We start from the raw sequence: 26,794 nt of genomic DNA, 5'->3' as shown, positions 1-26,794 counted from the left end.
TGTACATGTATAACAAGGATTTCAACATCATAAACACAACCATAACAAATCATGCAATCACAACAATCATGAAGAGCATATCAAGCACATGTTCATAAAAACAACAACAACAACAAGAGAAATATTCATCACATAGCATATATTATTCATGATTTATCTATGATTCTTCAATCCTAATCTTCTAGAACCTAGAGTTTCTAACTAGAACTCACCTAGAAGATGAAGATGAAGATAAATATGGTGAGAAGAATAAGAGATGTTGTTGGGGAAGATGATGATCCTCCATGGGTTTTCTTCTTTTTTCCTCCAAGCTCTTCTTTCCTCTTTCTCTCTTTCTCTTTCTTTTCTTTTCTTCTCCTTTTCCTGATAACTCTCCTTCTCTCTTCTTCTATTCTTATCCTCTTTTCTTACCAACCTCCACTTTTCTTATCCACCACACACATACATATACTATATAATACATATAATATATAATATTAAGTAGTGACATAAAATATCCCAAGTGATATTTTGTCTTCTAGTACCAATTGACCAATTTTCAGTGTTATCAAAAATATCCTCTCTTGCACTTATTAATATTGGTTTTCCTCTTTTATTAATAATTAATCTCTTCAGAGTTCACTGGTTACTCTATTGGTCCCAATTGACAACATTTAGAGCACATAGGAGCTCCAATTGTTACAACTCACAAAAGATATAGTACACAGGAACTCAATTGATCTCAACTGACAACTAATTGAGCATTTAAGGGAATATGGGATATTAACCAGAAGGTTTAAGGTTGTTACCTTTAAAAAATTTCAACTTATCAAAATAGAAAGGTTTCAAATGATCAAACTTCTTACAGTGTGTGCATTTATAAACTGGACGATTATTTTTCTTATGATTTAAAACTTTACAAGGTGTTCTAAATTATTTGAATCCTAATCCATTTTTATTTAAGGAAGGTCTTTGATATTTAGGATCAAGTCAAGGTTTTATTTCCCTTTGGTAAATTATCTTAGAGTTTCATGCAAGTCTATTACTTTCTTTTTCAAAGAGACACAACTCTCACATGTTTATATTGAGTTTAACATTACTTATTTCTAATTTAAATTATTTATTGCTTTTTTCAAGAAATCCTAAATATTCCTTAAGTTCTAAGTTGTGTTTTTTTATCCCACCATTTTCTACAACCAACTTAGCACTAATTTTAAATTATTACTTATTGGATGGTTTAGTTGCCTCATAGTCATCTTCCCCATATGATACCTTTAAGAAAACTTCATCTTCTTTTTTTGAAGAGGATTTTTCTATGATTCTTCTCGAGGTTAAATCTTCTTTGTTTTTGAATTCTTCGTCTCTTCTTCTTTCTAAAATTTCACTGGATGATACTTCTCCTTCACAACTTCTTAAACAAGAGGTCCCTTCATTTGATGTTGAATTCTCCGAAGATCGTTTAACTACTGAGTATGTTCTTCCGAAGGAAACCATGGAGTTGTTTTATAGGAGTTTGATGAAGTTGATGATTCTTCAATGTTTGAGATTGTGCCTTCATATTAAAGTAATTGAACTATTTCATTCAATTTCTTAATAATTTCCTCCTCCTTTTGATTTTTCCTAATATTTACAAACATTCTCATCTTTTGATTTAAGGATTAGATCGTGTTTCCAGTTCTTAATTCTTAGATATTGATTAGTGATAAAAGTTCCAATATAATTTCTAACATTTCTAAAATTTGAAGAGCATTTATGGAAGAAACCTTCATCTTCTTCTCCTTGTATGTTCTTCTCCTCTTGTTCGATACTTGGAGATACTTCATATATCATCTCAAGAGTATCCCATATTTCCTTGGCGGTTTTACAATTATAAATATAAATAAGTTTACTATCATCTAAAGTCATTACTAAAAGTTTTCGGCTTTATAATCTATTTCAAATTTTCTCTTTTCTTCTACAATCTAAAGAGAATCGAATTTATCTACTACTTCTCCATTTACTCGGTGAGTATGGATAAAAGGATTGTTGATTATAGTTTCCCATAATTCAAAACTAATACTTTGAATTAAAATTCTAAATCTAGCTTTCCATATTTCAAACCTAGCACCATTAAATGGTGGAGGTGTATTTAGGAAAGAGCTCTTACTTAAAAATGTGTTGAAATTCTTCTTTCTCCTGAGACGAATAATACTTAAATAAGAGTTAGGCTTTGATACATGTCGTACCTCGAAAAATGAGAACACGACACTCGCGAAGCGCAATCGCACGCTCGTGGGATGGACTTAACAGAGTCGCTACCGAACTTTATTTATTCCCAAAGAGTGAAAGGGAAAATATCGATAAAACCCCTAAAAGAAAGGATAAGATATGGTCATCGCAGCCACTATTAGGGTTCGGGAGTCAGTTACGCAAGGAAAACGTATTAGCATCCCTCACGTCCGTTGTACTCAACGGGAACCATTTAGTTAGTTTCGATTTGAATGTTAGCTTATGTTAGTTTTTGGTCTTCAGCTTATTTGGGATAGAAAAGGAGAGAATATAAATATTTTTGAATTTTTTTATTAATGAGAAATGACCTAAAAAGGTTTTTATTATTAGGGGGCAGAAGAAAAGAACTAAACCTAAATTTTTTATTAATGGGCCTGACAAGATTTCACAATCCCGCTCCTACGTATCTTCGGGTGCAATAGAGAATTCAAGACTTATGTAGTAATGGGTATAAAGATGTTTGTTAGTTGGTTGATTTTAGCGAAAGCTATCTTGTATTAATCGACGAAGAACATTATTTTACCCAAAACAAATGAGGAAAGGGTGTATGCATCACATCAAATGGATTTACAAATCAACATTTGGAAAAACGTCACTTATCTCAACTTAACAATTATGGATGGAGTATTGATTTGCATCATCTTAAGACAAGATCTCTTTCATTTATGAAAAGTTTTTGACGATTAATTGCACGACGGCAAGAAAATAGTTTGATTGGTTGAATGTATTTTAAATTAAGGATGAATGCTCGATGAGAACGATACTTATGCCTCGGGATCAATCAATCGGGGTTCCACTAAAATGCTAGATTCCAACGGTCCTTTTTCATTCGAATTATTTAAGAAAATTGTTTGATGGACAACGAACACTTGATAAGAATCAATTGTTCAAAGAGTTGCGTCAGAATGCTTGATCCCAACGGCTCTTATTTGTGAAAGTTTATTTAAGTGTTTTAAGAACCGAAAGAAAAGAATGAATGGTTAACACAAAACACGTGGCTCGGGATCGATCATTCGAGTGTTCTCACCAGAATGCTAGATTCCAAGGATCCTCTTCTTTTGTATTTGTTTAGAAAAACAGTTTGAATATTGTATTTGACTTTAAGAAAAATCACTCGACATTTGATTGAGGTCTGATTCGTGTTTTGTAATTGGTTTGAAGTTGAAATTGAAATGTTAGTGAAGTTAGTGAGTATGATTATGTACATGTGAGGGTATGAACATGGATCACTTAATTAAATGAGTAAACAAATAATCTAATAATATAATTAGTAATTAAACAACAATTAATTAATCGAAACCTAATCAACTAATCAAATAAACATTTAATCAACTAACTGACTACTAATTTAAATAATTAAGTTAATAAAATAAAAAAAGTAAAAAAATAAAATTAAAAGAATAAAATAAATAAATAAAACAACATAAAAGGGGTGTAAATATAAATATAGGATGCTAATGAAAAACTAAGTAAATGTGCCTAAACTAAATCCAATGGAATCTTTATTTTAAGCTAGATTCTAATATTAAGAATAATAATAAAAAAATGGAAAATTAGAATAAATAATAATAATGGTGGGTTGACTTTTTAAACTACAAAATACAACACTCCAAATAATAATAATGTTGGCTCTTTTCTTCCTCTCTCATTTATTTACCAAAGAGTAACGCATATAGATATTTTAAGACATCGTGCTATCATTACTACACCACACATGAAGACAAATTCCTAAAATTAAAAACAACCTCATACATGAATATTTAAAACTACTACAACATCAGGCATGACTTTTTGAATAATAATGATCTTACAACAACAATGACAACAACCTACATACTCTAAAATACGAAATAACAACTTACAACTCCAAAAAAATGACGGAGGAGATGATATATGGTATGTGTTGGTTGGTGAAAATGAGATAATAAGGGTTATGAAAATGGTGTAAGTTGTTTATGCCATATGGAGGAGTGGAGTATTAGTTTCTCATGGAGATAAAAGGGTAGGTTGAGAAGGTTTGTGTTGGAAATAAACCGTTTTTGTGTTTAGAGAAAGTGTGTGAGAATATTAGAGGCTTGAATAGAAACTTGGTAGGTAGGAGAATTATTTATGGAAGAGAGAATTTTGTATTTTTTCTTGATCCAAAAGTGTAAGATTACATCTCTATTTATAGTACTCTAAGGAGAACTCTAGACACATTAATTCTAGAGAGTTCTCAACTCTAGATATTCAAAGAGTATTCTAGAAAATATTACAATCTTAAAAAGTATCTAGATACTCCAAATACTACAAGACTTTTCTAGAAATATTACCCAAAATAAACTAAGCCCAAATAACTAAGCCCAAGATTAAATAATAAAATTAGGCCCAAATCAAGTTTAATATTTCAACATCCCCCCTTAAACTTGATTTGTGACTCCAAGCATATTCCTTAGCTTCACGAAGGTTTCCAATTTGAGTGGCTTGGTGAAAATGTCGGCAGCTTGACCTCTAGACATCACATACTTCAACTTCACCTTCTTCTTCTCGATGCATTCTCTTATGAAGTGGTAACGAGTGTCGATGTGCTTACTTCTTTCATGAAATACATGATTCTTTTTCAAAGAAAGTACTGATTTATAATCAACACATATTTCGACAGGATCTTCTTGTGGCATTTTTAATTCTTTCAACAAATTCCTTAGCCAGACTGCATGACAAACACATGATGTGGCGGCAACATACTCAGCTTCACAAGTTGACAGTGTGACGATAGGTTGCTTCTTTGACATCCAAGTGAAAAAAATGGTGAATGGAGGTTTCCCTTTCCAAATTTCGATGCTCACAAAGAACAAATATGACAATTGGAGTATCAAGATGAAGGCGCTACTAGGAGCTCAAGATGTGTGGGATATCGTTGAGAAAGGCTTCAATGAGCAAGATGAAGCCTCGCTAAGCCAAGGTGTAAAGGAGACATTGAGGGAGTCAAGAAAGAGAGACAAGAAAGCTCTCTTTCTTATTTATCAATTGGTGGATGAAGATACATTTGAGAAGATCTCCAACGCAACAACGACCAAAGAAGCATGGGATAAACTTCAAACTTGCAACAAAGGAGTGGAACAGGTGAAAAGGATCTGTCTTCAAACTCTTAGAGGTGATTTTAAACGTTTGTTTATGGAAGAGTCCGAGTCAATTTCTGATTATTTTTCTCGAGTATTGACCATAGTCAATCAACTTAAAAGAAATGGCGAAGATGTTGATGAGGTGAAAGTCATGGAGAAAATACTTCGCACTTTAAATCCAAGTTTTGACTTCATTGTTACCAACATTGAAGAAAGCAAGGATTTAAAGACCATGACTATTGAGCAACTCATGGGTTCCTTACAAGCATACGAAGAAAAACAAAAGAGAAAAATTAAACAAAAGGAGGCTATGGAAAAACTACTACAAATCAACATAAAAGAAACAAACTATGCGAATTACAAGAGTCAAAGAGGACGAGGTCGTGGTCAAGATCATGGGCATGGACGAGGACATGGAGGAGAAGGAAAAGGAAATTACAGCAACTACTCTAACAATGGAGAAAGAAGTTGGAATCCACAAGCAACAAGAGGTCGTGGAAGAGGAAATTCATGGTTGAGGTGTGATAAATCACAAATCAAGTGTTTCAATTGTAACAAGATCGGTCACTATGCATCTGAGTGTAGATTCTCAAAGAAAGTTGTGGAGAAAGCTAACTTTGTAGAAGAAAAAGGTGGAGAAGAAGAAACTTTGTTGCTCGCGTGCCAAAACCAAGTTGAAGAGAAAAGAAACAAATGGTACCTCGACACCGGCACAAGCAATCACATGTGCGGCGATCGAAGCATGTTCGTAGAGATCAATGAAGCGACAACTGGAAATGTATCATTTGGAGATGACTCAAAGATACCAGTCAAAGGCAAAGGTAAAATTCTTATACTCTTAAATAATGAGAGTCATCAATTCATATCCAATATCTATTATGTTCCTAACATGAAGAATAATATTTTGAGCTTGGGACAATTATTAGAGAAAGGCTATGACATCCACTTGAAAGAACATAGTCTTTTCTTAAGAGATTGTAGACATAACTTGATTGCTAAGGTGCCTATGTCAAATAATAGAATGTTCCTCTTGAACATTCAAAAGATGTTGCAAAGTGTCTCAAGACTTGCTATACCGACTCTTCGTGGCTATGGCATCTATGATTCAGACATCTCAACTTTGACAGTCTAAAACGTTTGTCAAAGAAGGAAATGGTGAGAGGCTTGCCTAGTATAAACCACTCAGACCAACTATGTGAAGGATGTCTAGTTGGGAAGCAATTTCGGAAAAGCTTTCCAAAGGAATCAACTTCAAGAGCGACAAAACCGCTAGAGCTCATACACACTGATGTTTGTGGACCAATCAATCCAAACTCTTTTGGTAAGAGTAAATACTTTCTCCTCTTTATTGATAATTATTCTAGAAAAACATGGGTTTATTTCTTGAAGGATAAGTCAGAAGTGTTTGAAAACTTTAAGAAGTTCAAAGCCCTTGTGAAGAAAGAAAGTGGTCTTTCCATCAAGACCATGAGATCTGACCGAGGAAGAGAGTTCATTTCAAATGAGTTCCAAAAATATTGTGAAGACCATGGAATCCGCCGTCCACTAACAGTGCCAAGATCACCATAACAAAATGGAGTAGCAGAGAGAAAGAACCGGACCATACTTAACATTGTGCAAATCATGCTTAAGAGCAAAAAGATGCCTAAAGAGTTTTGGGCCGAAGTAGTGGCATGTGTGGTTTACCTGACACACCATTCCCCAACAAGAAGCGTGCATGAGAAGACACCACAAGAAGCATGGAGTGGAAGGAATCCTGGGACCTCTCACCTCAAAGTGTTTGGAAGCATTGCCTATACCCACGTTCCAGATGAAAGGAGAACAAAGCTCGATGATAAAAGTGAGAAGTATGTATTCGTGGGTTACGACTCAAGCTCCAAAGGATACAAGCTCTGATACCACTTTGTTGTAAATAAACCCTTTTTGTGTTTAGGTAAAGTGTGTGGCAATATTAGAGGCTTGAATAGAAACTTGGTAGGTAGGAGAATTATTTATGGAAGAGAGAACTTTGTATTTTTTCTTGATCCAAAAGTGTAAGATTACATCTCTATTTATAGTACTCTAAGGAGAACTCTAGACACACTAATTCTAGAGAGTTCTCAACTCTAGATATTCAAAGAGTATTCTAGAAAATATTACAATCTTAAGAAATATCTAGATACTCCAAATACTACAAGACTTTTCTAGAAATATTATCCAAAATAAACTAAGCCCAAAGAACTAAGCCCAAAATCAAATAAAAAAATTAGTCCAAAATCAAGTTTAATATTTCAACAGTTTGTTCATGGAGTTACAATGGTGTTGAAGTGTGTTAAGTGGTTATGGTTATATAGGGAGCTTGTGAGAGTATATGAAGACGAGGCTTATGGTATGTTTGTGTAGTATAATGAAGGTGGGAGAGAGGTTGTATTATGAGTGAGAAAAATGTAAATTGTGGTGTATGTGTAGTTTTATTGAGATCATGTTAAGGTTCCAACGAAGAAGGCAAAAAGTTCTTATGTTATTCACTTTTTTTTTATTTTCTACTCAATTTTTTTTTCAAAACAATAAAGAGACCATTAAGATATGTATAGAAAAAGTGGGTTTTTTTAGAAGGAAGATGTTGGTTGTCTAAAATGGTTGTCATGTGTGTAGAAAATGGTTTTTATCCAAGTTTAGTGTGTTTGTTGTTTTGTTCTTATGTGAAAGAGGGAGTATGTATAAAAACAAGAAAAGAGACAAAACAAATAACTGACCAAAATAAATAAATAAATTTATGTTCCAACCATTCTGCCACCTTCTTTTTCTATGACCAAAGACACACTTTCATTTTTTTTTAAATTTCAACAACAACCACATCATACTTTCCAGTTGGCGCCGTGGTGCATATGTTTGTGATGTCCCTCTTTCATGCAATGCTTATACTAGGGTTTTCAATAGTTGACACAATTCCACAATTACCTCCTTTAACTATTACTTTTTATTAAAAGAATTTTTAGTAATTAAATTGACATGAAAAATCAAATAATTCAATAAAGCAAAATAACATCAAACTAATTATTTCAATAATTCTATTTATTTCTTATAAATATTTTGATAAAAAAAATTAAAATAAAATGACTCGACACGAATAAAAGTCGGATGCAAAATTACTAAAATAAATAATTTGAATGCGCCAAAATGATCAGCGCAAAATAATTTTTTTGGAAACATACAGGTTTTAATCAATATTTGAAATCAAATTTGACGGTTAAATTGCTCAGACTATTCAAAATGCGATCGAAAAAATAGTCAAAAAATTAAAACGAGCATGCCGGATTAAACTACGTGAACCATAGATTAAGAACACTGACATCTGCAAGCTCGATTTTAAAACTTTTCGCCCGCTAATTTTATGCAGAATTGAGAATCAGATTGACCGACATGTTTGTAAATCCAAAAAATTATTCTGGTTGACATTTTAGGCATAACGAGATGAAATACATGTTATGTTGTGCAGATGATGCAAATGTCATGATATATGTATTGATTTAATGAATGAGGGTCAAAATTGGGGTATGAAAATACCACTTGTTAGACATATGACTCCTCACATAAGAGGGGGTGAATTATGGGTTTTAGAACTTGAGATTGAAAAAAATTTAGGATCATTTTTCAGCATTTAAAATCATTTTTTAAGATTTTAGAAATAAGTAACGGAAAATAAAATGCGGAAAATAAATAGTTAAGGGATAAAAAGATAACACCAAAAATCATATAGGTTTTGTCAAAAGGAAAATATATAATTCTCTCCCCATAATTTTTTCTTGAGTGTATCCAAAAAATCTTAAGAACAATCAGTAAGTTGAACTCTCGAACCCCCTTATACAACAAAAATGAAATTTCTTGCTAACTCTCAACCAAACAGTAACCAAGGAGAGAAGCGATGAGTCTTCCTTCCAAACGATGAATTGAAATAGTGAATCTTCTTTCCAAACAGTAACTTTAAGCGGTTAGTCTTCAAGGTTTAAACCGAGATTTTACACGGGGTAATCTCGAATATGTGTGAGTCTTTTAATCCGGGTTAAACTCACAAACTGAACCGGGATTTTGACGGGCTGACCACGAACCTATGAGGTTTTATATCAAACTTATCGTCAACCTTAACAAGCTTTTAACGGGCTAAGCTTATGAACCAAACCCAAGTTTTACACAGGATAACAACAAAGAAACTTGAGATTTTAATACGGGCTAATCTCAATTTGATGAATGCTTTTGAACGGGCAGAGCCTTCGAACCAAAATGGAAACTTAATAACTAAATCCACAAACCTAAGCTTTTAAAGGGTTTAACTTCGAACCCAAATAAATAATTCCTAATTTGATAAATTATTCAACGAAAGTAAAAAAAAAATGGTATTTGGCTAATTTACAATACTACCCTTCCAAAATTACAAAAATGGCTCACCTGCGAAAGACCTTTCTCGAAAGCACTATAGTTAAATTTCTAAGAGTATGTTTGTTTGGCAAGAAAAAAAAAGATAAGTTGATAGGAGAGAAGAAGGAGAGAAGTATCTCATCAAACATGTTTAATGAGGAGAGAAATAGCAAGGAGAGATTAAAAAATGTTGGGACCCGCATCAAAACCCTTTCTCTCCTCGTGAGCGAAAAAACATGAAAGATCGTGTGATTTGGGATATTTTTCCAAATATGGTCTTGCTAATAAATGATTAACACGATGTCATTTTATTTTTTTAATATAAAATTAAGCTGATGTAATTAATTCAATGTTAAGTAATAAATTAATTTAACTAAATTAAAATATTTTTATAACTAATTAAAAATTAATTTAATTTTTATGTAGAAATAATTAATTTAATTTATGAATTGATATAATAAAATAATAAATTAATTTATACATGAAATTAAATTACTATTATAATAAAATTGAATGATTTTAGTACAAGGACATTTAAGTCTTTTCAAATATTAAGCACATTTCTTTCTCTTCTATCTCTTTCTCTTTTCTCTTGTTCCAATCAATATGTTAAATCTACTATATTTCACATCTATTTCTCTCTTTTCATACTTTTTCTCATCTATTTCTCTCTTTACACTTTCTTCTTATTGCCAAACATACCCTAAGTGAGAGAGAGTGATTAAAAAAATTAGAGGGAGTGTGAGGAGTGAGCTATGAGAACTCACGATTCTGGATATGAACATATGAGGAAAAAGACCTCTATTTATAGGTTAGAGGTTGGTACAAAAAAGAAAAAAGTTGTGGCAAAAATTAATGAGCGAATCGATTGGCATCATGATCCAATCAATTGGTTAGCCTAAAATTAATCGTTTAAAAGGTTTTAAAATAAAATAAATGATATATAACTATTACCATTCATTAACACAATAACCTAAACATTTAGAGCGTATTTTTTTATCTAACCTAATCGATTTGGTATAATTGTCAATCAATTGGCTAGTACAAAAAAAATTCAATAACTTTTTTGACAGCTCATAATTCATCTGACACGACTTCAAGACATTTTTTAAAAAAAAATCTTAGTAAAAATAGGTTTTAAATTTTGTTTTAGTGTGTGTGTGTGTGTAATTAGCCGTATAAATTCATGATAAAGACATTATAAATTTAAAATATATTGTTCACTCATACGTATTAAGGAGAGCTTTCACACCTTTCAAGACTTGTTAGGTAGTTCAACCTTATAGACACTTGCTTGAGTTTTATTTGGGGATAAGGATTGAGTTATATTACATTTAGGTGCCATAATTTAAGGATGTTTGCACTGGTCATCAAACCCTATTTGGTCTGCTTATATCTATAATCGCTTTATACTTATCTTTATTTGTCATAATCAAAAGCATATTCGTCTTTAAAATATCTTCTTTGATCACTAACTTATAAAACACAGTTCCACAATTACACACCACAATTTTTTTATATTCACATCTTCATGATGCCTCTCATAAAAGTGTTTCCTAGTTGTAAATCATCATATGGTTCAGAACCTCTATTTCGCATTTGTTGAAGGGAAAACAAAGACCCAGGAGTGAGAAAGTGCACCCATAAAAAGGAATAACACACTCTCATACTCGCTGCAAATCCTTTTACCTTCCTTAGGGATAAGCATACCTCATGCCAAGGAATGAGCTATGTAGAGGAAGGCCCCCTCTGGACTACCTTCATGAGCAGATATAGAGGCAGGTGTTGAATTAGAGGGATCAACCCAAGAGATAGAAACGTCCTCCTTCAGTTGTTAACTTATGATGTGCACCACTTCCTTCGGCTAATGAAATCAAAATGTTGTGGAAATACAGATAAAGAAAAGAAAAAAGATAATGCCTCAAGAAACTGTATAACTTACTCCATAAAGATCGTGCAATGACTTACCAAAAGAACGATCATAAGTACTATCAAGACCCAAATTGCTTCAAGAAAATAACCAAGTACTTCAGTTTCCAAAGGTCATTATGTTACAACCTACGAGAAGACATCTGAAGAATGTGTCACATTTAAGGCTCGAGTTACCAATGACATTAATTTCACCTCTTGATTTTCCACTCAAGTCAAATTACGGCGGGCGTAAAAGGACCAACGCAACAAAGCCCTCACACTACAAAGTTGAGGCAAGGGCTTTGAGGGATAACTATTGTGAGTCAGTCAGAAAACCCTACAACCTCCTCTCAAATAAGGCAACAAAATGCAAGGTCATTTGTAGAGTTAGAGTGTTATCATATGCTAGAGTGTAGAAGATTTGAATCCAGGATCCATCCAATAGCTCCTCGCATCATACTCTAATGATCATTAAGTTGTTATATTTGTTATACTATTTAAAGATGAGGCGCATCATTATCCAAGTACAATTCAAATTCAAACTTCATTCACCCATATTACTCTCATACTGACTTAAGTGTTGAAGTGTTAACTTTGTAATTCAGCCTCATTATCACCTTACCGAAAACTCAAATTCATCGTTGTGTTACATAATCTTCGATCTCCAATCAATTTTGATTCTTTAGCCAAACAATACCTTCTTGTGACCAAAGGATAAAGCAATTAATTGAGCAGATTTTGTTTGTTTGTTACATAAAAACTTGAGAACATATATGGGTTATTAGAATAGTGATGGGAGAGGCCAGAACATTGCACTGATGCAACATGGTTGAGTATGTTTGAAGGATGTTGTGGGTCATTTTAAACACACAAATGAAAAACCAAAAATAATAAAAGAGAAAATATGTGTTAAGTTCAAAGATGCTATGTGCTCCATTGCTTGCTATAACCTTTTTTTATTATTATTTATTTGTTTTTGAAATTGCAATAAAAAACGTTAATGTTATGCATTTTGATGCAATGGTAGTAAGATAAAATAGTAGGAATACTGTTTAATTTTTTAAAACTCCAAATGGAAAAATGAAAAATCAATTAAAAAAATGTGAAAATGAAAGATGCTGACCCATTCTGTCACTGATATAAAAAGGCAACAAAATTATCTTAATAAAAAGCTTATTGCTAATTATATATATTTTTGTTTTTGTAATTAAAATTAGAAATTAATATTTAAGATAAAAATATTTTGTATAGATTTTAAAAGAAAAATAATAATAATAATTCCCAATTAAAACTTTTTTTATATTTTAAATTCATTGTTATATAATTTTATAAAAAAGATTAATAATTGAAATAAAATATTTTTAGATTTGTGATTAAACTAAAATGATGGTAAATAAAACAATAAAACAAATTAGAAAACATAAACAACCTTTTTTTTTAATAATTTTTTTAATTGTTCAGAAAAAAATTATAGTATTATAACTAATTTCAATTTATTTTTGTAATATTTTAAACCTTTTCAAACTAATAAAAAATTAATTAACTAAATTTACATTATATTTTAGTAAAATTCTTTAGTAATTCTTTTTTTATTTATAAAAAGCATAGTAATTGTCTTGAAAAAAAGAGAGTATCAGACAAACATTTAATTAGAGTTGTCAAAATGGACCTGATTTATTGGACTGATCAAGGAACCCTATTTTTTAGTTTGAGTTGGACTGCAAAAAACCTTTAAAAAACATGATCTTATCTTTTTGGTCCAACCTATTAGATATGTGTTTTAGATAATTTTGGAGAAAAAAATTGAGTTAAGATATGTATACATGTGTTTTCAAGTAAATAAGAAAAATTAAAAATGATGAAGATATGTTTTCAAAGACGATGTGATCAAAGAAATGACTGTGAAATGAAGAGAAAGTTTGATAAGTATTGGAGATAATATTTAGTTACTCTACTTATACATAATTGTATTCGAAATCGAAACAACTCAATAGAAAACCGCAAACAAACCAAACCAAAATCGCAAAAAACTACATTTGGTTCGGATGTATTCAGGTCATTTTTTAACAAAACTACGCAGTTCGTTTTGATTTTGAAAATCAAATTAAATCTAACCAAATTGCATTATGTTACAACCCAAACTTCACTTATTCCACATCCAACCCAAAATCCAAACCTATTATGCTTTAACCTTACAATTATGAATGATTTTCTCTTACTCACATTTAGGATTTCAATTTCAACATTCTCAAATCTCTTATAGTAGTATCACGCATTTTTCTCATCTTTTTTGCTATGTACATCTTGCCTTTTCTACTTTAATCTCTAATCTCTTATATTTTTTCTTTTTCATCTTCACATTTTTATGCTACTGTTCTATCTTCCAAATACGTTTTTATCGCATCTTTCTTTTCTAATCTCGCATCTCTTATGTTCTTTCTTTTTCATCTTTAATCTCCCATCTCCTCTATTTTTTCTTTTTTATTATAATATTTTATATATTATTTTATGCTACTCCTTTATATTTTTTATTCCATTTTTGTCTAATCTAAATTTTGTATATTGAATAAGAGATTTTTGTCTAAATATGATAAGTTTTATTGTTATTTGATAATATATAATGAATAAATACAAAATTATCTTATTCTCTATGATAGATATTTTTGTGATGTTCATATATACGGATTTGATGAATATTTTAAAGATCACTTAAGTAAATTTATGATTATTCTCTATTTATCTTATGTAATTTTTTTTCAATTAATTCCTTTTTATAAATTTAAAACTAAAATATTGAAATAAGGGTTGGGCTGACCTATCAGATTGGTCCATCAAGCCACATAACCCATTAGAAACTAGATCTGATCCATTTGTGCAACCCATAAAAATATCTTGCCAATACACTTCAGGCCATTTATTTGATTTGACCCACGGGACCCATTTGACAGCTTTACGTTTAACTAATAGCGAAACTCTTAAAAATAATTAGACTCCATGCTAGTGATATTTTGAGTAGGTGGAAAGCTGATTTTCAATGAACCTCATTACTTACGCTATCTCTATTGGATTTTTATACAGATGGACGATAATGGCACTTATCTGAAAGATTTGACTTTTCTAGTATGTCGTTTAGTGATTTCAAACATAAAAGGGAGAAGTGACTACTTTTATATTATTCACCCTATAAAGTACAATATAATTACACAGATTGTAAAATCACACAGCAATTTAATTTTCCTTAAGATGAAAACTAAATTCTATTATAAACTATGGTTGCTTGACAATTACAACAGGACATTTTGCATTCTTAGCACAGTAATCACTCACACTTCCAAGTAGTGTCCTGCAAATTCACACCATAAAACTTAATTACACCATTGAATTATCCATAATTTCACACACACCAAGATTCCTTAAAAACACCAAAAAAAACCAAGTAACTAAACAATACCTTTTAATAAATCCATAGCCATGACTTCCCATAACTAAGGTGTCAACCCCGAGTTTCTTTGCTGCGTTGCATATAACACTCTTGGCTTCTCCAGTTCCAACTACTTTCTCAATATTTATCTGCAAATTAAATCCAAAATTCGTAAACCAACTAAGAAAATCGGAAGAAAAAAATAGAGTGAGATTCATGAGTTGAGCAATACATTAGTAGCATCAAAGTTTCTGCAAATAGCTTCAGCTCTTTTCATCACTGATTTAGCTAACTGTGTACTGAATCTTTCCAAAGCATCAACTGTCTCACTGGAAAATATATACCCTATAATCAAAACATCACACCAATTAATAACAATATTTAATAAACAAGTACTCAAAAGCTGAGTGAAGAGATGAATGAATTATATACCTGCGGAATCCAGTGAGTAGACAGCAGAAGGTGGTTTGACATAGAGAAGAACAAGCTTGCTATTGTTGTTTGTGTCAGAAATAAGGTTGGAGATGGACCATGAAAGTGCGTACATGCTTTCTTCACTTTCGTCAACAGCTACCATAATCTTCCGTTCTCTGTTTTCCATTTTTATGAGATGATTAATGATTGTTGTGTATTTTGAGTTTTTGATAATAGAGAAGAAAGTGGAGAATGGATTATATAGAAAATATAGATGATGCGGTACCAAGGTTGGGTTCTGGTTTAAAGCCGTGGGTTCTTTGTCGTGGTTTTGATATTACAGCGGTTCGTGCTAACTCGGCCAACACAAATTCAACGGTTTTCTACCCATTCAATGTTAATATATTCACGCCTATAGATACTTTCTTATTTTGAGTAAAAAAGGGTATTTTAATATTTTGAAATTAAAAAGTTTGAAAGAAAATTTTGATTTTTGATTTTATTTTATTTTAAGTAAAGTTCTTGTAGTCTATTTTTACAATAAATTTTTTGAATAAAATTATTTTAAATTTATTTTTACTATTAATGGGGTGTGATTATATGATCACGACTTCATTTTAACATAACATAGAAAATATTTATAAAAAAATAAATGTTAGAGAGAGAAGCTCCATCATCTCCCTAATTTTTTAATCTTAAGTCAAAGTTCATCCATATTTTAGGAGAATGAAAAACCCAACTTCCAGAGTAGGTGAAGATGGTTGAAGGCGATTAAGAAGAAAGAATCGTTATCACTCTTCTAATTGCACTCATTGGGACAACGAATGAGGACAAAGATCTGACCTATGGTAAATAGGAGCCAAACCTCGTTCTTTTTCACATCATTTCTAGATAGATATGAAGCCAAAGAAATGTATTAAGAGTTTCAAGGATTTGGAGTGCTCAATGAAGTAGCGATTACATTCAAATGTGGCATAATGGGAAGGAGTTATGGCTTTGTCTGGTTTTTTGATGTTATAAATGTAGATCTTTTGGCCACCAAGCTGGATAACATCTTTATTGAAGGGATAAAGTTCCTTGCAAATGTTCCTAGGTTTCAAAGGAAAAGCGCCCAACAAGTTCAGGGAGCTTAGAGAAACTTGGGGCATTTGGATAGAGGAAGGAAGATTTCGTATCCTAAGTTGTCCAGAGTAGTGAAAGATTTTGGAGAAACAAATTAGGGAATTACCTATGCAGAAGTTCTTAGATCAAGTGAAACACCATCACCCTGTACCATCAATCCTCAAGTGAAGTTTAATATGGAAGACAATGTGATCTATCAAGATTCCGAAAAGCTTTTTTAGGGTTTGCCAAAAATTCTGGAATGTCTTCCAACATGCAAGAAGTATTCAACACAGAGATTTACTTCTCAATCCAAGTCACACCTTTAGGAGCTAACATATGTTTGCTTGAAGATTGAGTTACGGGAGAAATGAAGGCCTTGGTGAAGGACAACAAGCAATGGCTGACTCATTGGTTTAAAGAAGTTTGAACTTGGAAACATACTAATTTGGATACCGAGAGAGTCATCTGGATTCGTTGTTATGGCATTCCCTTCCAAGCGTGGAAACTCAGATTCTTTGAATCCTTGGTTGAATCCATGGGTGAATATCTCTGTTCAGATGATGACACAAGACTTCACACTAAAATGGATGTGGCCTACTTAATTGTTTGAACGAAACAATCAAAGGTTTTAAACGAAGTTCTAGATGGTTAACTTAATTTGTTTATCCTTTAAAGTTAACTAGTTGAGGACTCCCAAGGTCCACTTAGAATCAACCTTCTCAAATTTGTTGAGTCGAATTCATTTGCTAGTGAAGAAGAAGATTGACATGAAGAAGATGACGATATTGACATTGTTGAAGATGAAGAATTACATTTACAAGGAGGTAGCATAAAGGAGAAGCAAAATCATTCCTAATAAAAATTTGGTGATTTTCAAAGAAAATGATAACAATCCTAGGTTTTCCAAGTGTCAGGGATTGGATGCGGAAGTAAAGGAAAAGTAAATGGAGGATGCGTCTTGTCACCCCGAGACTTGTGATTCCTCTCAGTTAAAACAAGAAAAGGGCTTATAAAAATTTCTCTCTCTCTCTCTCTCTCTCTCTCTCTCTCCCTCTCTCTCTCGGTCAACTATTAATGAGAAATTTTCTAACCCTGAGCTTTTCTTGGTGGATCACCAATGACCTAGTTTATTGGGGCCCCTGGTGATGTGGGCCTTCAATTTGTTAATATTAGGTTCCAATCAGATACCTTGGAGATGCGTCCATGTACAGTTGCAAGCAGCTCGGTGGATATCCTACTCTCTTACAGGTATATAATTTAATTTAATTTATTAAGTGTTGGATTCATTTTATAAAGTATATTAATTTAATTTATTTTGCTTATTATGTTTTTATATTGTAACAATGTTGGATTCACGAGTACTTTCCAACTGTTGGAAAAAGAGGAGAGAATTGGAAACCAGCTGATAATTATGGTCTTCCTCGAGCGATGAGATGGTTTTATAGGCAAGGAGTCCTGAAGGTGGATGATTTGCGACCTATTTTGTACGAGCTGACACCTGCCGATGTCATATGGCATCCATTTGAGGATCATAGAGGATTGCGTCAATTTGATGAGTTATATCTGTACAGGGGGTGTTTGAAGTAGGGTGACACAATTGTTCCATACTTGCCTGACAGATGTTTACGTCAGTTCGGGTACAAGTAGTATGTTCCATCCCCACCTCTTGATTGTATGATGGCTAATGATATTGATGTTGATTGGATTGGTTACCATCAGAGAGTTCTTGTTGTGATCCGTCCAACAACATTGGCCACCACCCCATCTGATATAGAAGATGGATATCTGGAGTGATATTATTGTGTTTTGCATCCACGTTTGGTCCCGCCCCATCATGGCGAACCAAGAGAGGTGACAGTTCCTGTTTACGATGCAGGACCATCTGATCCTAATTGGGCTCGTGTATCTACATTGATTCATCTTTATCTGAGACTGGTTAATGTCGAAGAGGAAGATCCATAGTTTGCTGATATATTTGAAGCTTTGCATATTTCTCGTTCACATTGATTTATGTATTAACTTTTAGAACTGAATGTAATAAAATAGACATAATATAATATTCATGTTTTGATTACATATTCATGTTTTGATTACATATTCATGCTAATATAGGCGTAAGTAATTTACAATGTTGTAGACGTCCTGCAAATTCTAACATCCAAGACGTTGCTGCTTGACAATGAAACTTCTTCCAATCTAATGTGACTGGTGGCAACGGAAACCCCTCTTTCATGTTAACCTGATAACAATAATTAAAACATATATTTAGTAAAGTGAAATAATTAAAACAGTAAGTCATATAAAATAAAATACGTACCTGAAACCAATGATTTTGGTTAACAAAACCAATGCAATAAATAGAGACATTTGGTGAATGTGAACTTGTCATAGGAAAGAAAGTCATGCACAGATTGCCTAAACAGACAAGTATAACATTATAGTGATTCGCTATCAAGTAACCCATATATGGTAGAGTCAACCATTTTTCTGGTGACTGTGAACCAAAGGTGTAACACCCCATTTTCTACCCACGAGTTATAACAACAAAATCAGAGTCGTAAAATTTTCTATAAATGGAATATTACATGTTCAACTTTAAACAATTTCCACTTTAAGGAATCATAACAATATGTAACACTTTTCTTAATTCGACAAAACAATGTCATTCACTCCAATAATTCAACTTCATAAAATCTTACGCAGCGGATTCATAACAAAATTCTTATCATCTTTAAGCAACATAAATACGACTTAACTTAAAGAGTAAACAACTATAATCCTTCAAACAATTTAAATTTTAGTAACAATTAAAAGATCCACAAAGCAGACACACGACAATCCCCCCGAGTGCTACGTATCAGAGCGACTGACCACTGACCCGACCAACGGTAACCGGCTACTTCTCAGGATTACCTGCACGTTGTCACATAAGGACAACATTCAACAGAAGGGGTGAGTTACAATAATTATAATCAGTATATGAAAAACAATACAGTAATTAAGAATCGTACACAAACACCACTTCTCAATTAAATTAAATACCCATACAACAAACCAACAAAAATGCAACTCTAATGAGACTCGACTCGTCATGCATGTGGTACCATTCGGAGTAAAACTCCCAACTTAAAATTTGCCGATTTAACGAGGCATCAAGGCTTAAGCCTTCAACTTTCAACTTTTGCCAATCCAGGCCAACGTGGTGTGAGCAAAGCTCCGACTTAATGCATATGAATTTACATGACATACACGACTTTAAAATTCCGACAACGTAATAATAATAGCAACACAACAATGTTTTCAACATAATCAACTTATAATCAACTTTGGCTCACCAAGCTTACAACTCAGTATCTTTAACAACTTTCCGTACACGGAATAACTTAACAACTCAGTCATACTTGTATCGACACTTCATAACATAAACCCAACAAAATTACTCATCAAACTTAACTATAATATTACCCGACTCACCCCGACGAACTTCATTAAATTCTGAGCAATTCGATTTTTTTTACTTTTCCAACAGCGTTAACCCGTTAACGCCCTGGGTTAACCCGTTAACGCAAGACAGAATACAATTTTTCAGCTTTTCAACAGCGTTAACCGGTTAACGCCCTGGGTTAACCTGTTAACGCAAGACAGAATGCAATTTTTCAGCTTTTCAACAGCGTTAACCGGTTAACGCCCTGGGTTAACCTGTTAACGCAAGACAGAATGCAATTTTTTCCAGTTTTTCAATAGCGTTAACCCGTTAACGCCCTGGGTTAACCCGTTAACGCAAGACAGAATGAAATTTTTCAGTTTTTCAACAGCGTTAACCCATTAACGCCCTGGGTTAACCCGTTAACGCAAGACAGAATACACTTCCTGGCAAATTTTAACAGTGTTAACCGGTTAACGCCCTGGGTTAACCGGTTAACGCAAGACAAACAACAATTTTTCACAATTCATAACAGTGTTAACCGGTTAACACCCTGGGTTAACCGGTTAACGCAAGACAAAAAGCTGTTCCTGCGCTAACACGAAGCAGAATGCAGAATTCTCCGCATTTTCCGCCGTTGGAGGACTTCCGGACCTCCGATTCCAATTCCGTAAGAAGCTACGTTTTCGGAAAATCACTACCCATCCAATTACAGATTCAATTTCAGTTTTAACACAACTTATCCAACACAATTTTTCAGCATTCAACATCCCAATTAGGGTCAAATCAACGGTTCATCACTACCCATTACATGTTATCCCATAATACCCATTAAACGACGATAAACCCCCCCTTACCTTATTATTTTGGATCGAAGGTTGCTCTAAGAATCGGATTCCGGAAGTTTTCTTCTCCTTCCCTCTCGTTCGTACAACAGTTCTCAAATTCCTCTTCTGCTAACTCCTCTCCACTACTGTTTCTTTTTTTTTTCTATCACTTCTTTTATTTTCTCTTTATTAAATTTACTAAATATCCTAATCTCTAATGGGCCTAATATAACACCTCTCATTTTACTAATTAGCACACAATGATAAGCCCACTTACTCAAATAACACCACAATTATATTATTATTTCTTATAATAATTTCTACGACTTTCGACTAATTTCCGACTAACCACAATAATTACGTAAATATTAAAAATAACAAATAATTATTTTTGGGCGTTACAACTCTTCTATCATTAAAGATTCTCTCACTTCTGCCAACGGATTACAAAATTGTCATACAAAGTTGACTTATCCTTGTCTATTATTTCCAACTCCAAGTCTTGACGAACCATTGACCAATCCTCACCATATCCATGCAATGATGCAATGACTCTAAATCCATAATTACCATCTGATACAACATTAACTACATCTTCAATGTATGACCTAATATGATTAGGAAATTAAAGAGTGAAATGTTTCTTTGATTGTGGTTGCTTCTTTGATACTTTTAACTTCTTCGAATTCTGTGATGATTGAGATTGCCTTTGTGAAGATTGATATGCCTTACCAACATACTCATGATATGAAGGGTCCATATAAACATCATATCCTGCTGGTTTTTTTCCTTTCTTCTTCACTTCTCCTTTGGTTTTTAATTTCTCGGGTGGTGGACAAAATGGAGTCATTATGGGGTATGCAAGTTCACAAACCCTACTCTTTAATGCCCTTTTCCCAACAACGTATAATGACCTAAACCGTTTCCATAATTCATCTATTGCACAAGTCATATCCACCTCTGATCCATCATCTGCACCTACCTCTAACTCAACTTCCATAGTTAGTTTCCTCCAATGAACATGAACAACATATATGGGTATCAGTATACCACCTAGTGCGTATATTCCTAACTTACAAGCACAAGGTAACCCATAAGATATTCTAAGAGTACAACCATATATTTGCATGTTAATTCCAACATAATCAACTCTCAATAACTCTTCAGCAATACGTCTCAAAGCAGCTTGAGACACTAAACCATGCAAATTACCATAAAATGGACTTATGTGTGCGTGCTCAACTTCATAAAAACGTTTTTGAAAAGAAGCTCTAATGTTGCCCAGTTGTAACCTCTAGTTGTTATTCATAGCTTCCCAACATTTGACCATGTCACCTATATTATTTCCTAACATTTGCTTTAACTTCCAATGAGCAGATTCAACCCTAAAAATAACATATTGAAAATATTAAAAATATCACATATAAAAAAAATACATAATAAAAATTATAACACGTACCAATTAGTCGTCGTGTTACCCAAATGTAGCACTCAATTAATCCATGCTCCAATAAATCTCGGTCTATGTGGAGTCAACCATGTGTCTTTCACATAATTAATAAATCCACTATAATCAACACATGTCTTCTCAAGTTGATGCAACCGTTGACCATACTCAACCTCATCACTAGCCCAAACAACTTCCATCCATAATGTGTCTATCGTCTTTTGTATGTCATTCACCACATATTGTTTGCATTTTTCAGCAACGTTTTTGTTAATGTGAAATCTACATAGAAAATTAATCGGCCTGAGAAGCACAATTTCAATTGCTTTCATCAAAGCAAGATCTCTATCTGTCAAAATCACTTGTGGACACAAATCTTTCTTCACAAACAATTCTTTAAGTTTCTCCAATACCCAACAAAAATTCTCTGTCTGCTCAGACTCCATATATGCAAATGCGATAGCAAAAGTCAACTCGGTTGATGTCATGCCAACAATTTCAAACAAAGGTTGTCTATATTTTTTTGTCTTGTAGGTGCTATCCATAACTAACATAATAGGAAAAATATTCAACAACTTAACTGAATCAGGATGGGCCCAAAATATCTCTCTCACAACTTCCGAGTCATCCTTTTTTCTACTCCAATACACATAACATGCATCCTCAATAAGCTTAAACATATGTTGTATCTCACTTCTATGACCTCTTATCTCTTTTTCTATCATACTCTTATGCTTCTATATTTTCATAATCCGAGTGACATTCTCTGGATCTCGGTCTTGCAAGGAAAGCAATATATGTCTAGGTGGTACATGTCTCTTTGTCAAATCAGTGACATGTTCCTTCTCATATGTGGTCAACCTACCAAAAAATGAATGACCTTCTAATCTATCAGGTAAACCATGATTATGGACCCCACATTTTACATCAATCTTCCAACAAGACCCATCTTTCGCCGGAGTCAACCGGATTTTAAATGGGCATCCACATTTCTAGGACGCACTTTGGGTCCCACTATCAGTAGCCTTGTGTTTCCCACCTTTATCACAACCAAATATTAATTTGTTACTTCTCCCTCTCTTTCCTGTTTCAGTATCTGAACGAGTGATAATAACGGTTACTTTATTATCGATTTCAACCTCTTTAATCCATCTGATCACCTCTTCTCGTGTACCAAATCTTTGAGTGGTTAAAAACGCATCAGAAGTATCTACAAATATTTGGGGAAGATTTTCCATTCCCGCACAATTAAAAAAGTAAAAAAAATTAAAAATGAAAACCGGAAGTCTTCAACGAAGAGTTCCGAATTACAGAAATATAATACCGGAAGTCTTCAAGGAAGAGTTCCGGTTTATGTCACTTTGTTAACCGGAACACATATGATAAGTGTTTTGGAATGTTTTTTTCTTCAAAAAGAACTTGAACTCTTTAGATAACTCTTCCGGTATACTGTTTTCAGTGTTCCAAATGTCTTTCACAAAGACTTTCGGTTTGAAAAAAATACATATCGGATGTCTTTTTCAAGGAGTTCTCGTACGAGGATGGAAAGTGTAATTTTCGGAAGTCTAAATTGAATGGTTAAAAATGAAATGGTAAATTGGTTAAAAATAGTTAAGAGTAAAGTTGGTATTTTTAAAAAAATTGTAGGGGTATTAGTATAAGTGTAGGGGTACGAGGTAAAACTTTCTCTTCTCCTCCTCTAGTGGCCCAGCCCAAGCGAAAGTGCAAAAATATGAATGAAGTGGGAAAGGCTAACAACAACAACCCAGATGCTCCTGATCTCATTCCACCCATATCCAAATCCCTACCTTATGCTAAACCTTCTTACTTCTCCTCCTTCCATCCAAGAAAATCTTCAAATCGAAAGACCCTTTTTGTTCATCTCAACCTCTCTCCTCGAATGCATCTTCGGATAAATTTTAAGGTGGATTTGCATTATGTTGTGACTCCACTTCTGACAAAGATATTATTCAATGAAATAAGAGGTTTAGGGCTAAGTAATAAGAGATTATTGCTTCAAAAAAATTAAAAAAGGATTCTGATTTAGGCATCAGGGAAGATGATGATAAAGCATACATATTTGAAATCAAGCGCTTGGAAAACAAGACCAAGACAAGCTCAAAATGAAGGAAGATAAGAATAGGTGTAAAATGAATTTACTGTCTTATAATATTGGGGGGTAATTCAATCAAGAGGAAATTCTTAAATAAGTTAATCTTAATAGATAAGGTAGATCTTTGCCTAATTTAATAAACGAAGCTTCAATTGATGGAAGAATTTTTGGCGCATTCTTTTTGGGGTAATAAGGAGGTAGAGTGGTATGCAAAAAAAATTATTGATAGGTCAAGAGGAATGATTACGTTGTGGAAACTTGGTCTTCTTGAATTTCTTTTCAGCTTTGAAGATGAAGGTTTTGCGAAGATTCAACTTTAATGGAAGGATTTGTTAATTTACATAGTCAACATATACTCATCGCGTTTCATCAACAATAAAAGGAAAATATGGTTGGAATTAGTTAGATTTAAATCTCTTTTCCAAGTAAGATATTAGTGTCTTAGGGGAGATTTCAACACCATTAAGAGGGAAAGTGAAAGGAAGGGCCTTATCTATGTGGTATAAGAGGTTTGGAATTCTTCAAATGTCTAAGGCAAGAAACTATTCCTTTTTAAAGAGAAGCTTAAAATTCTAAAATCAAGACTGAAATCTTGTAATTTGGAATTTTTAGGGAGACGTGACTTGGGTTTTGAAGAAGTAATTAACGACTTAAATGTTTTGGATCATTTATTGGCTAATGATGCAACTCCAATTAACTCTAATGTATTTAGAAGGAGATCAAAAGCTCAATCTCTAGTCAGGGAAAACCCATTTTTTTGTGAATCAATGATTAGACAGAAATCCATATGTAAATGGCTTAAGGAAAGGAATCAAAATTCAAAGTTTTTTCATTCTTTCATGAAGTTAAGATTCAGGCGCAATGGCATATCAGGTTTGAGAGTCGAAGACCTCTTGATAGAATATTTATATGGCATCAAATCCCTTGTATTTGACCACTTCAAAAACAAATTTCACGAATGAGCACAAAGGAGACCTAGATTGTAAGGAGTGGGATTCAAAAAACTATCCTTAGAAGATAGTTCAATCCTTGAAGCCTCGTTATCTTTACTTCATATAAAATAGTTTATTTAGAACTACGTGCGACAAAAGTTTGGGTTCAGATGGCTTCAACATGCGATTCTTCAAAGTTACTCGGGACATTATTAAAAATGATATATTTGACCGTGTTAACAAAATTTTATTTTTAGGTCATCTTCCTAAAGCTATCACAACATCCTTTCTTGCTCTGATTTTGAAAAGCATAATATTTAGGATCTTAATGACTTTTGGAGAATTTGCCTAATACGAAGCATTTATATAATTGTGTCTAAATTGCTGGCATGGAGATTGAAGAATGTGATTGGAACTCTTATCTCAAATAATAAAAAAAAAACTTTCATTCTTAATCGTAACATGTTGTATTGTGTTCTTGTGATCAATGAATTGGTTTATTATGCCTGAAGAAACAAGAAATTTTTGTTTTATTCAAAGTCAACTTCGAAAAAGTATTTGGTATTATGGGAGTATCCGTTGTATGTTCTCAAGCAAATAAACTTTGGCAGTAAGTGGATTAAATGGATTCAAGCATGTGTATGCTCCATTTCCTTTTCAGTTTTAATCAATGTAAGCCCCACCATGCACTTCCAAGCAAGGAGAGGCCTCTGCCAAGGGGACCCTCTTTCCCCATTACTATTCATCATCATTGTAGAAGTTCTCGCTAGATTAATGAAGAATTCCATTTACCAGTTGGCCTTCCACCCATTCTCTCTTTCAAAAAAACCTTTATTTCGATCTTCTTCAATTCGTAGACGACATTGTCATCTTGGGAGAATCAAGGTGGGAAAACATTTGGTCTATTAAAGCAATTATGTATGGAATTGAAATTGTTTCAGGGTTAAGAGTAAATTCTCATAAAAGTATAATCTCGGGCTTTAACCTTTAACCTGGTTTCTTAGGGGAAAACCCTATGACTTCTTGGAAGTCCAATGAATAATCTACCTTTCAATTTTCTAGGACTCCCGACTAGGATCAATCCTCTAAGGTACAACTCTTGGGACCCAATCATTGATAAACTTTGCTTCAGAATTTCAAGTTGGAAAGGTAAGTTTGTTTTGTATAGAGACTGTGTGATGCTATTAAATGTTGTTTTGAATTCAATTTCACTATATCCCTTTTTTGTCTATAGAGCACCTAAAATTATGACCCAAGACATAATCAAAATCCAGCAAGACCTTTTTTTGGAAGCGGGAATAAAACAAGAGGAGGATCAATTGGTACTCTTAGTTAACTATTTGTAAATCAAATATTCAATGAGGATTAGGTGTAAAGAATTACGAGTATTTAAATGTGGAACTTTTTAGTAAGTGGGCCTGAAAGATTCTTGTTGAACATAAATCACCTTGGTCATAT

General features: G+C 33.1%; 1 protein-coding gene across 1 annotated transcript; it reads right to left on the bottom strand.

Annotated features, from left to right (window-relative positions):
- Positions 1-14,799: 14,799 nt before the first annotated feature.
- LOC127092213 (universal stress protein PHOS32) lies at positions 14,800-15,921 on the bottom strand. Its single transcript, XM_051031044.1, has 4 exons — positions 15,508-15,921; positions 15,308-15,420; positions 15,106-15,224; positions 14,800-14,997 (listed from the first exon to the last, which is right to left on the bottom strand). The coding sequence occupies exons 1-4, from the start codon at positions 15,674-15,676 to the stop codon at positions 14,922-14,924; spliced, it is 477 nt and encodes a 158-aa protein (XP_050887001.1). The 5' UTR covers positions 15,677-15,921; the 3' UTR covers positions 14,800-14,921.
- Between the last annotated feature and the right edge of the window lie 10,873 nt (positions 15,922-26,794).

This window comes from Lathyrus oleraceus, chromosome 6, assembly GCF_024323335.1.
Source record: "Lathyrus oleraceus cultivar Zhongwan6 chromosome 6, CAAS_Psat_ZW6_1.0, whole genome shotgun sequence".
Classification (NCBI taxonomy): domain Eukaryota; kingdom Viridiplantae; phylum Streptophyta; class Magnoliopsida; order Fabales; family Fabaceae; genus Lathyrus; species Lathyrus oleraceus.
The sequence above is the reverse complement of the archived record's forward strand: the minus strand, read 5'-3'. Positions and strand labels throughout refer to the sequence as shown.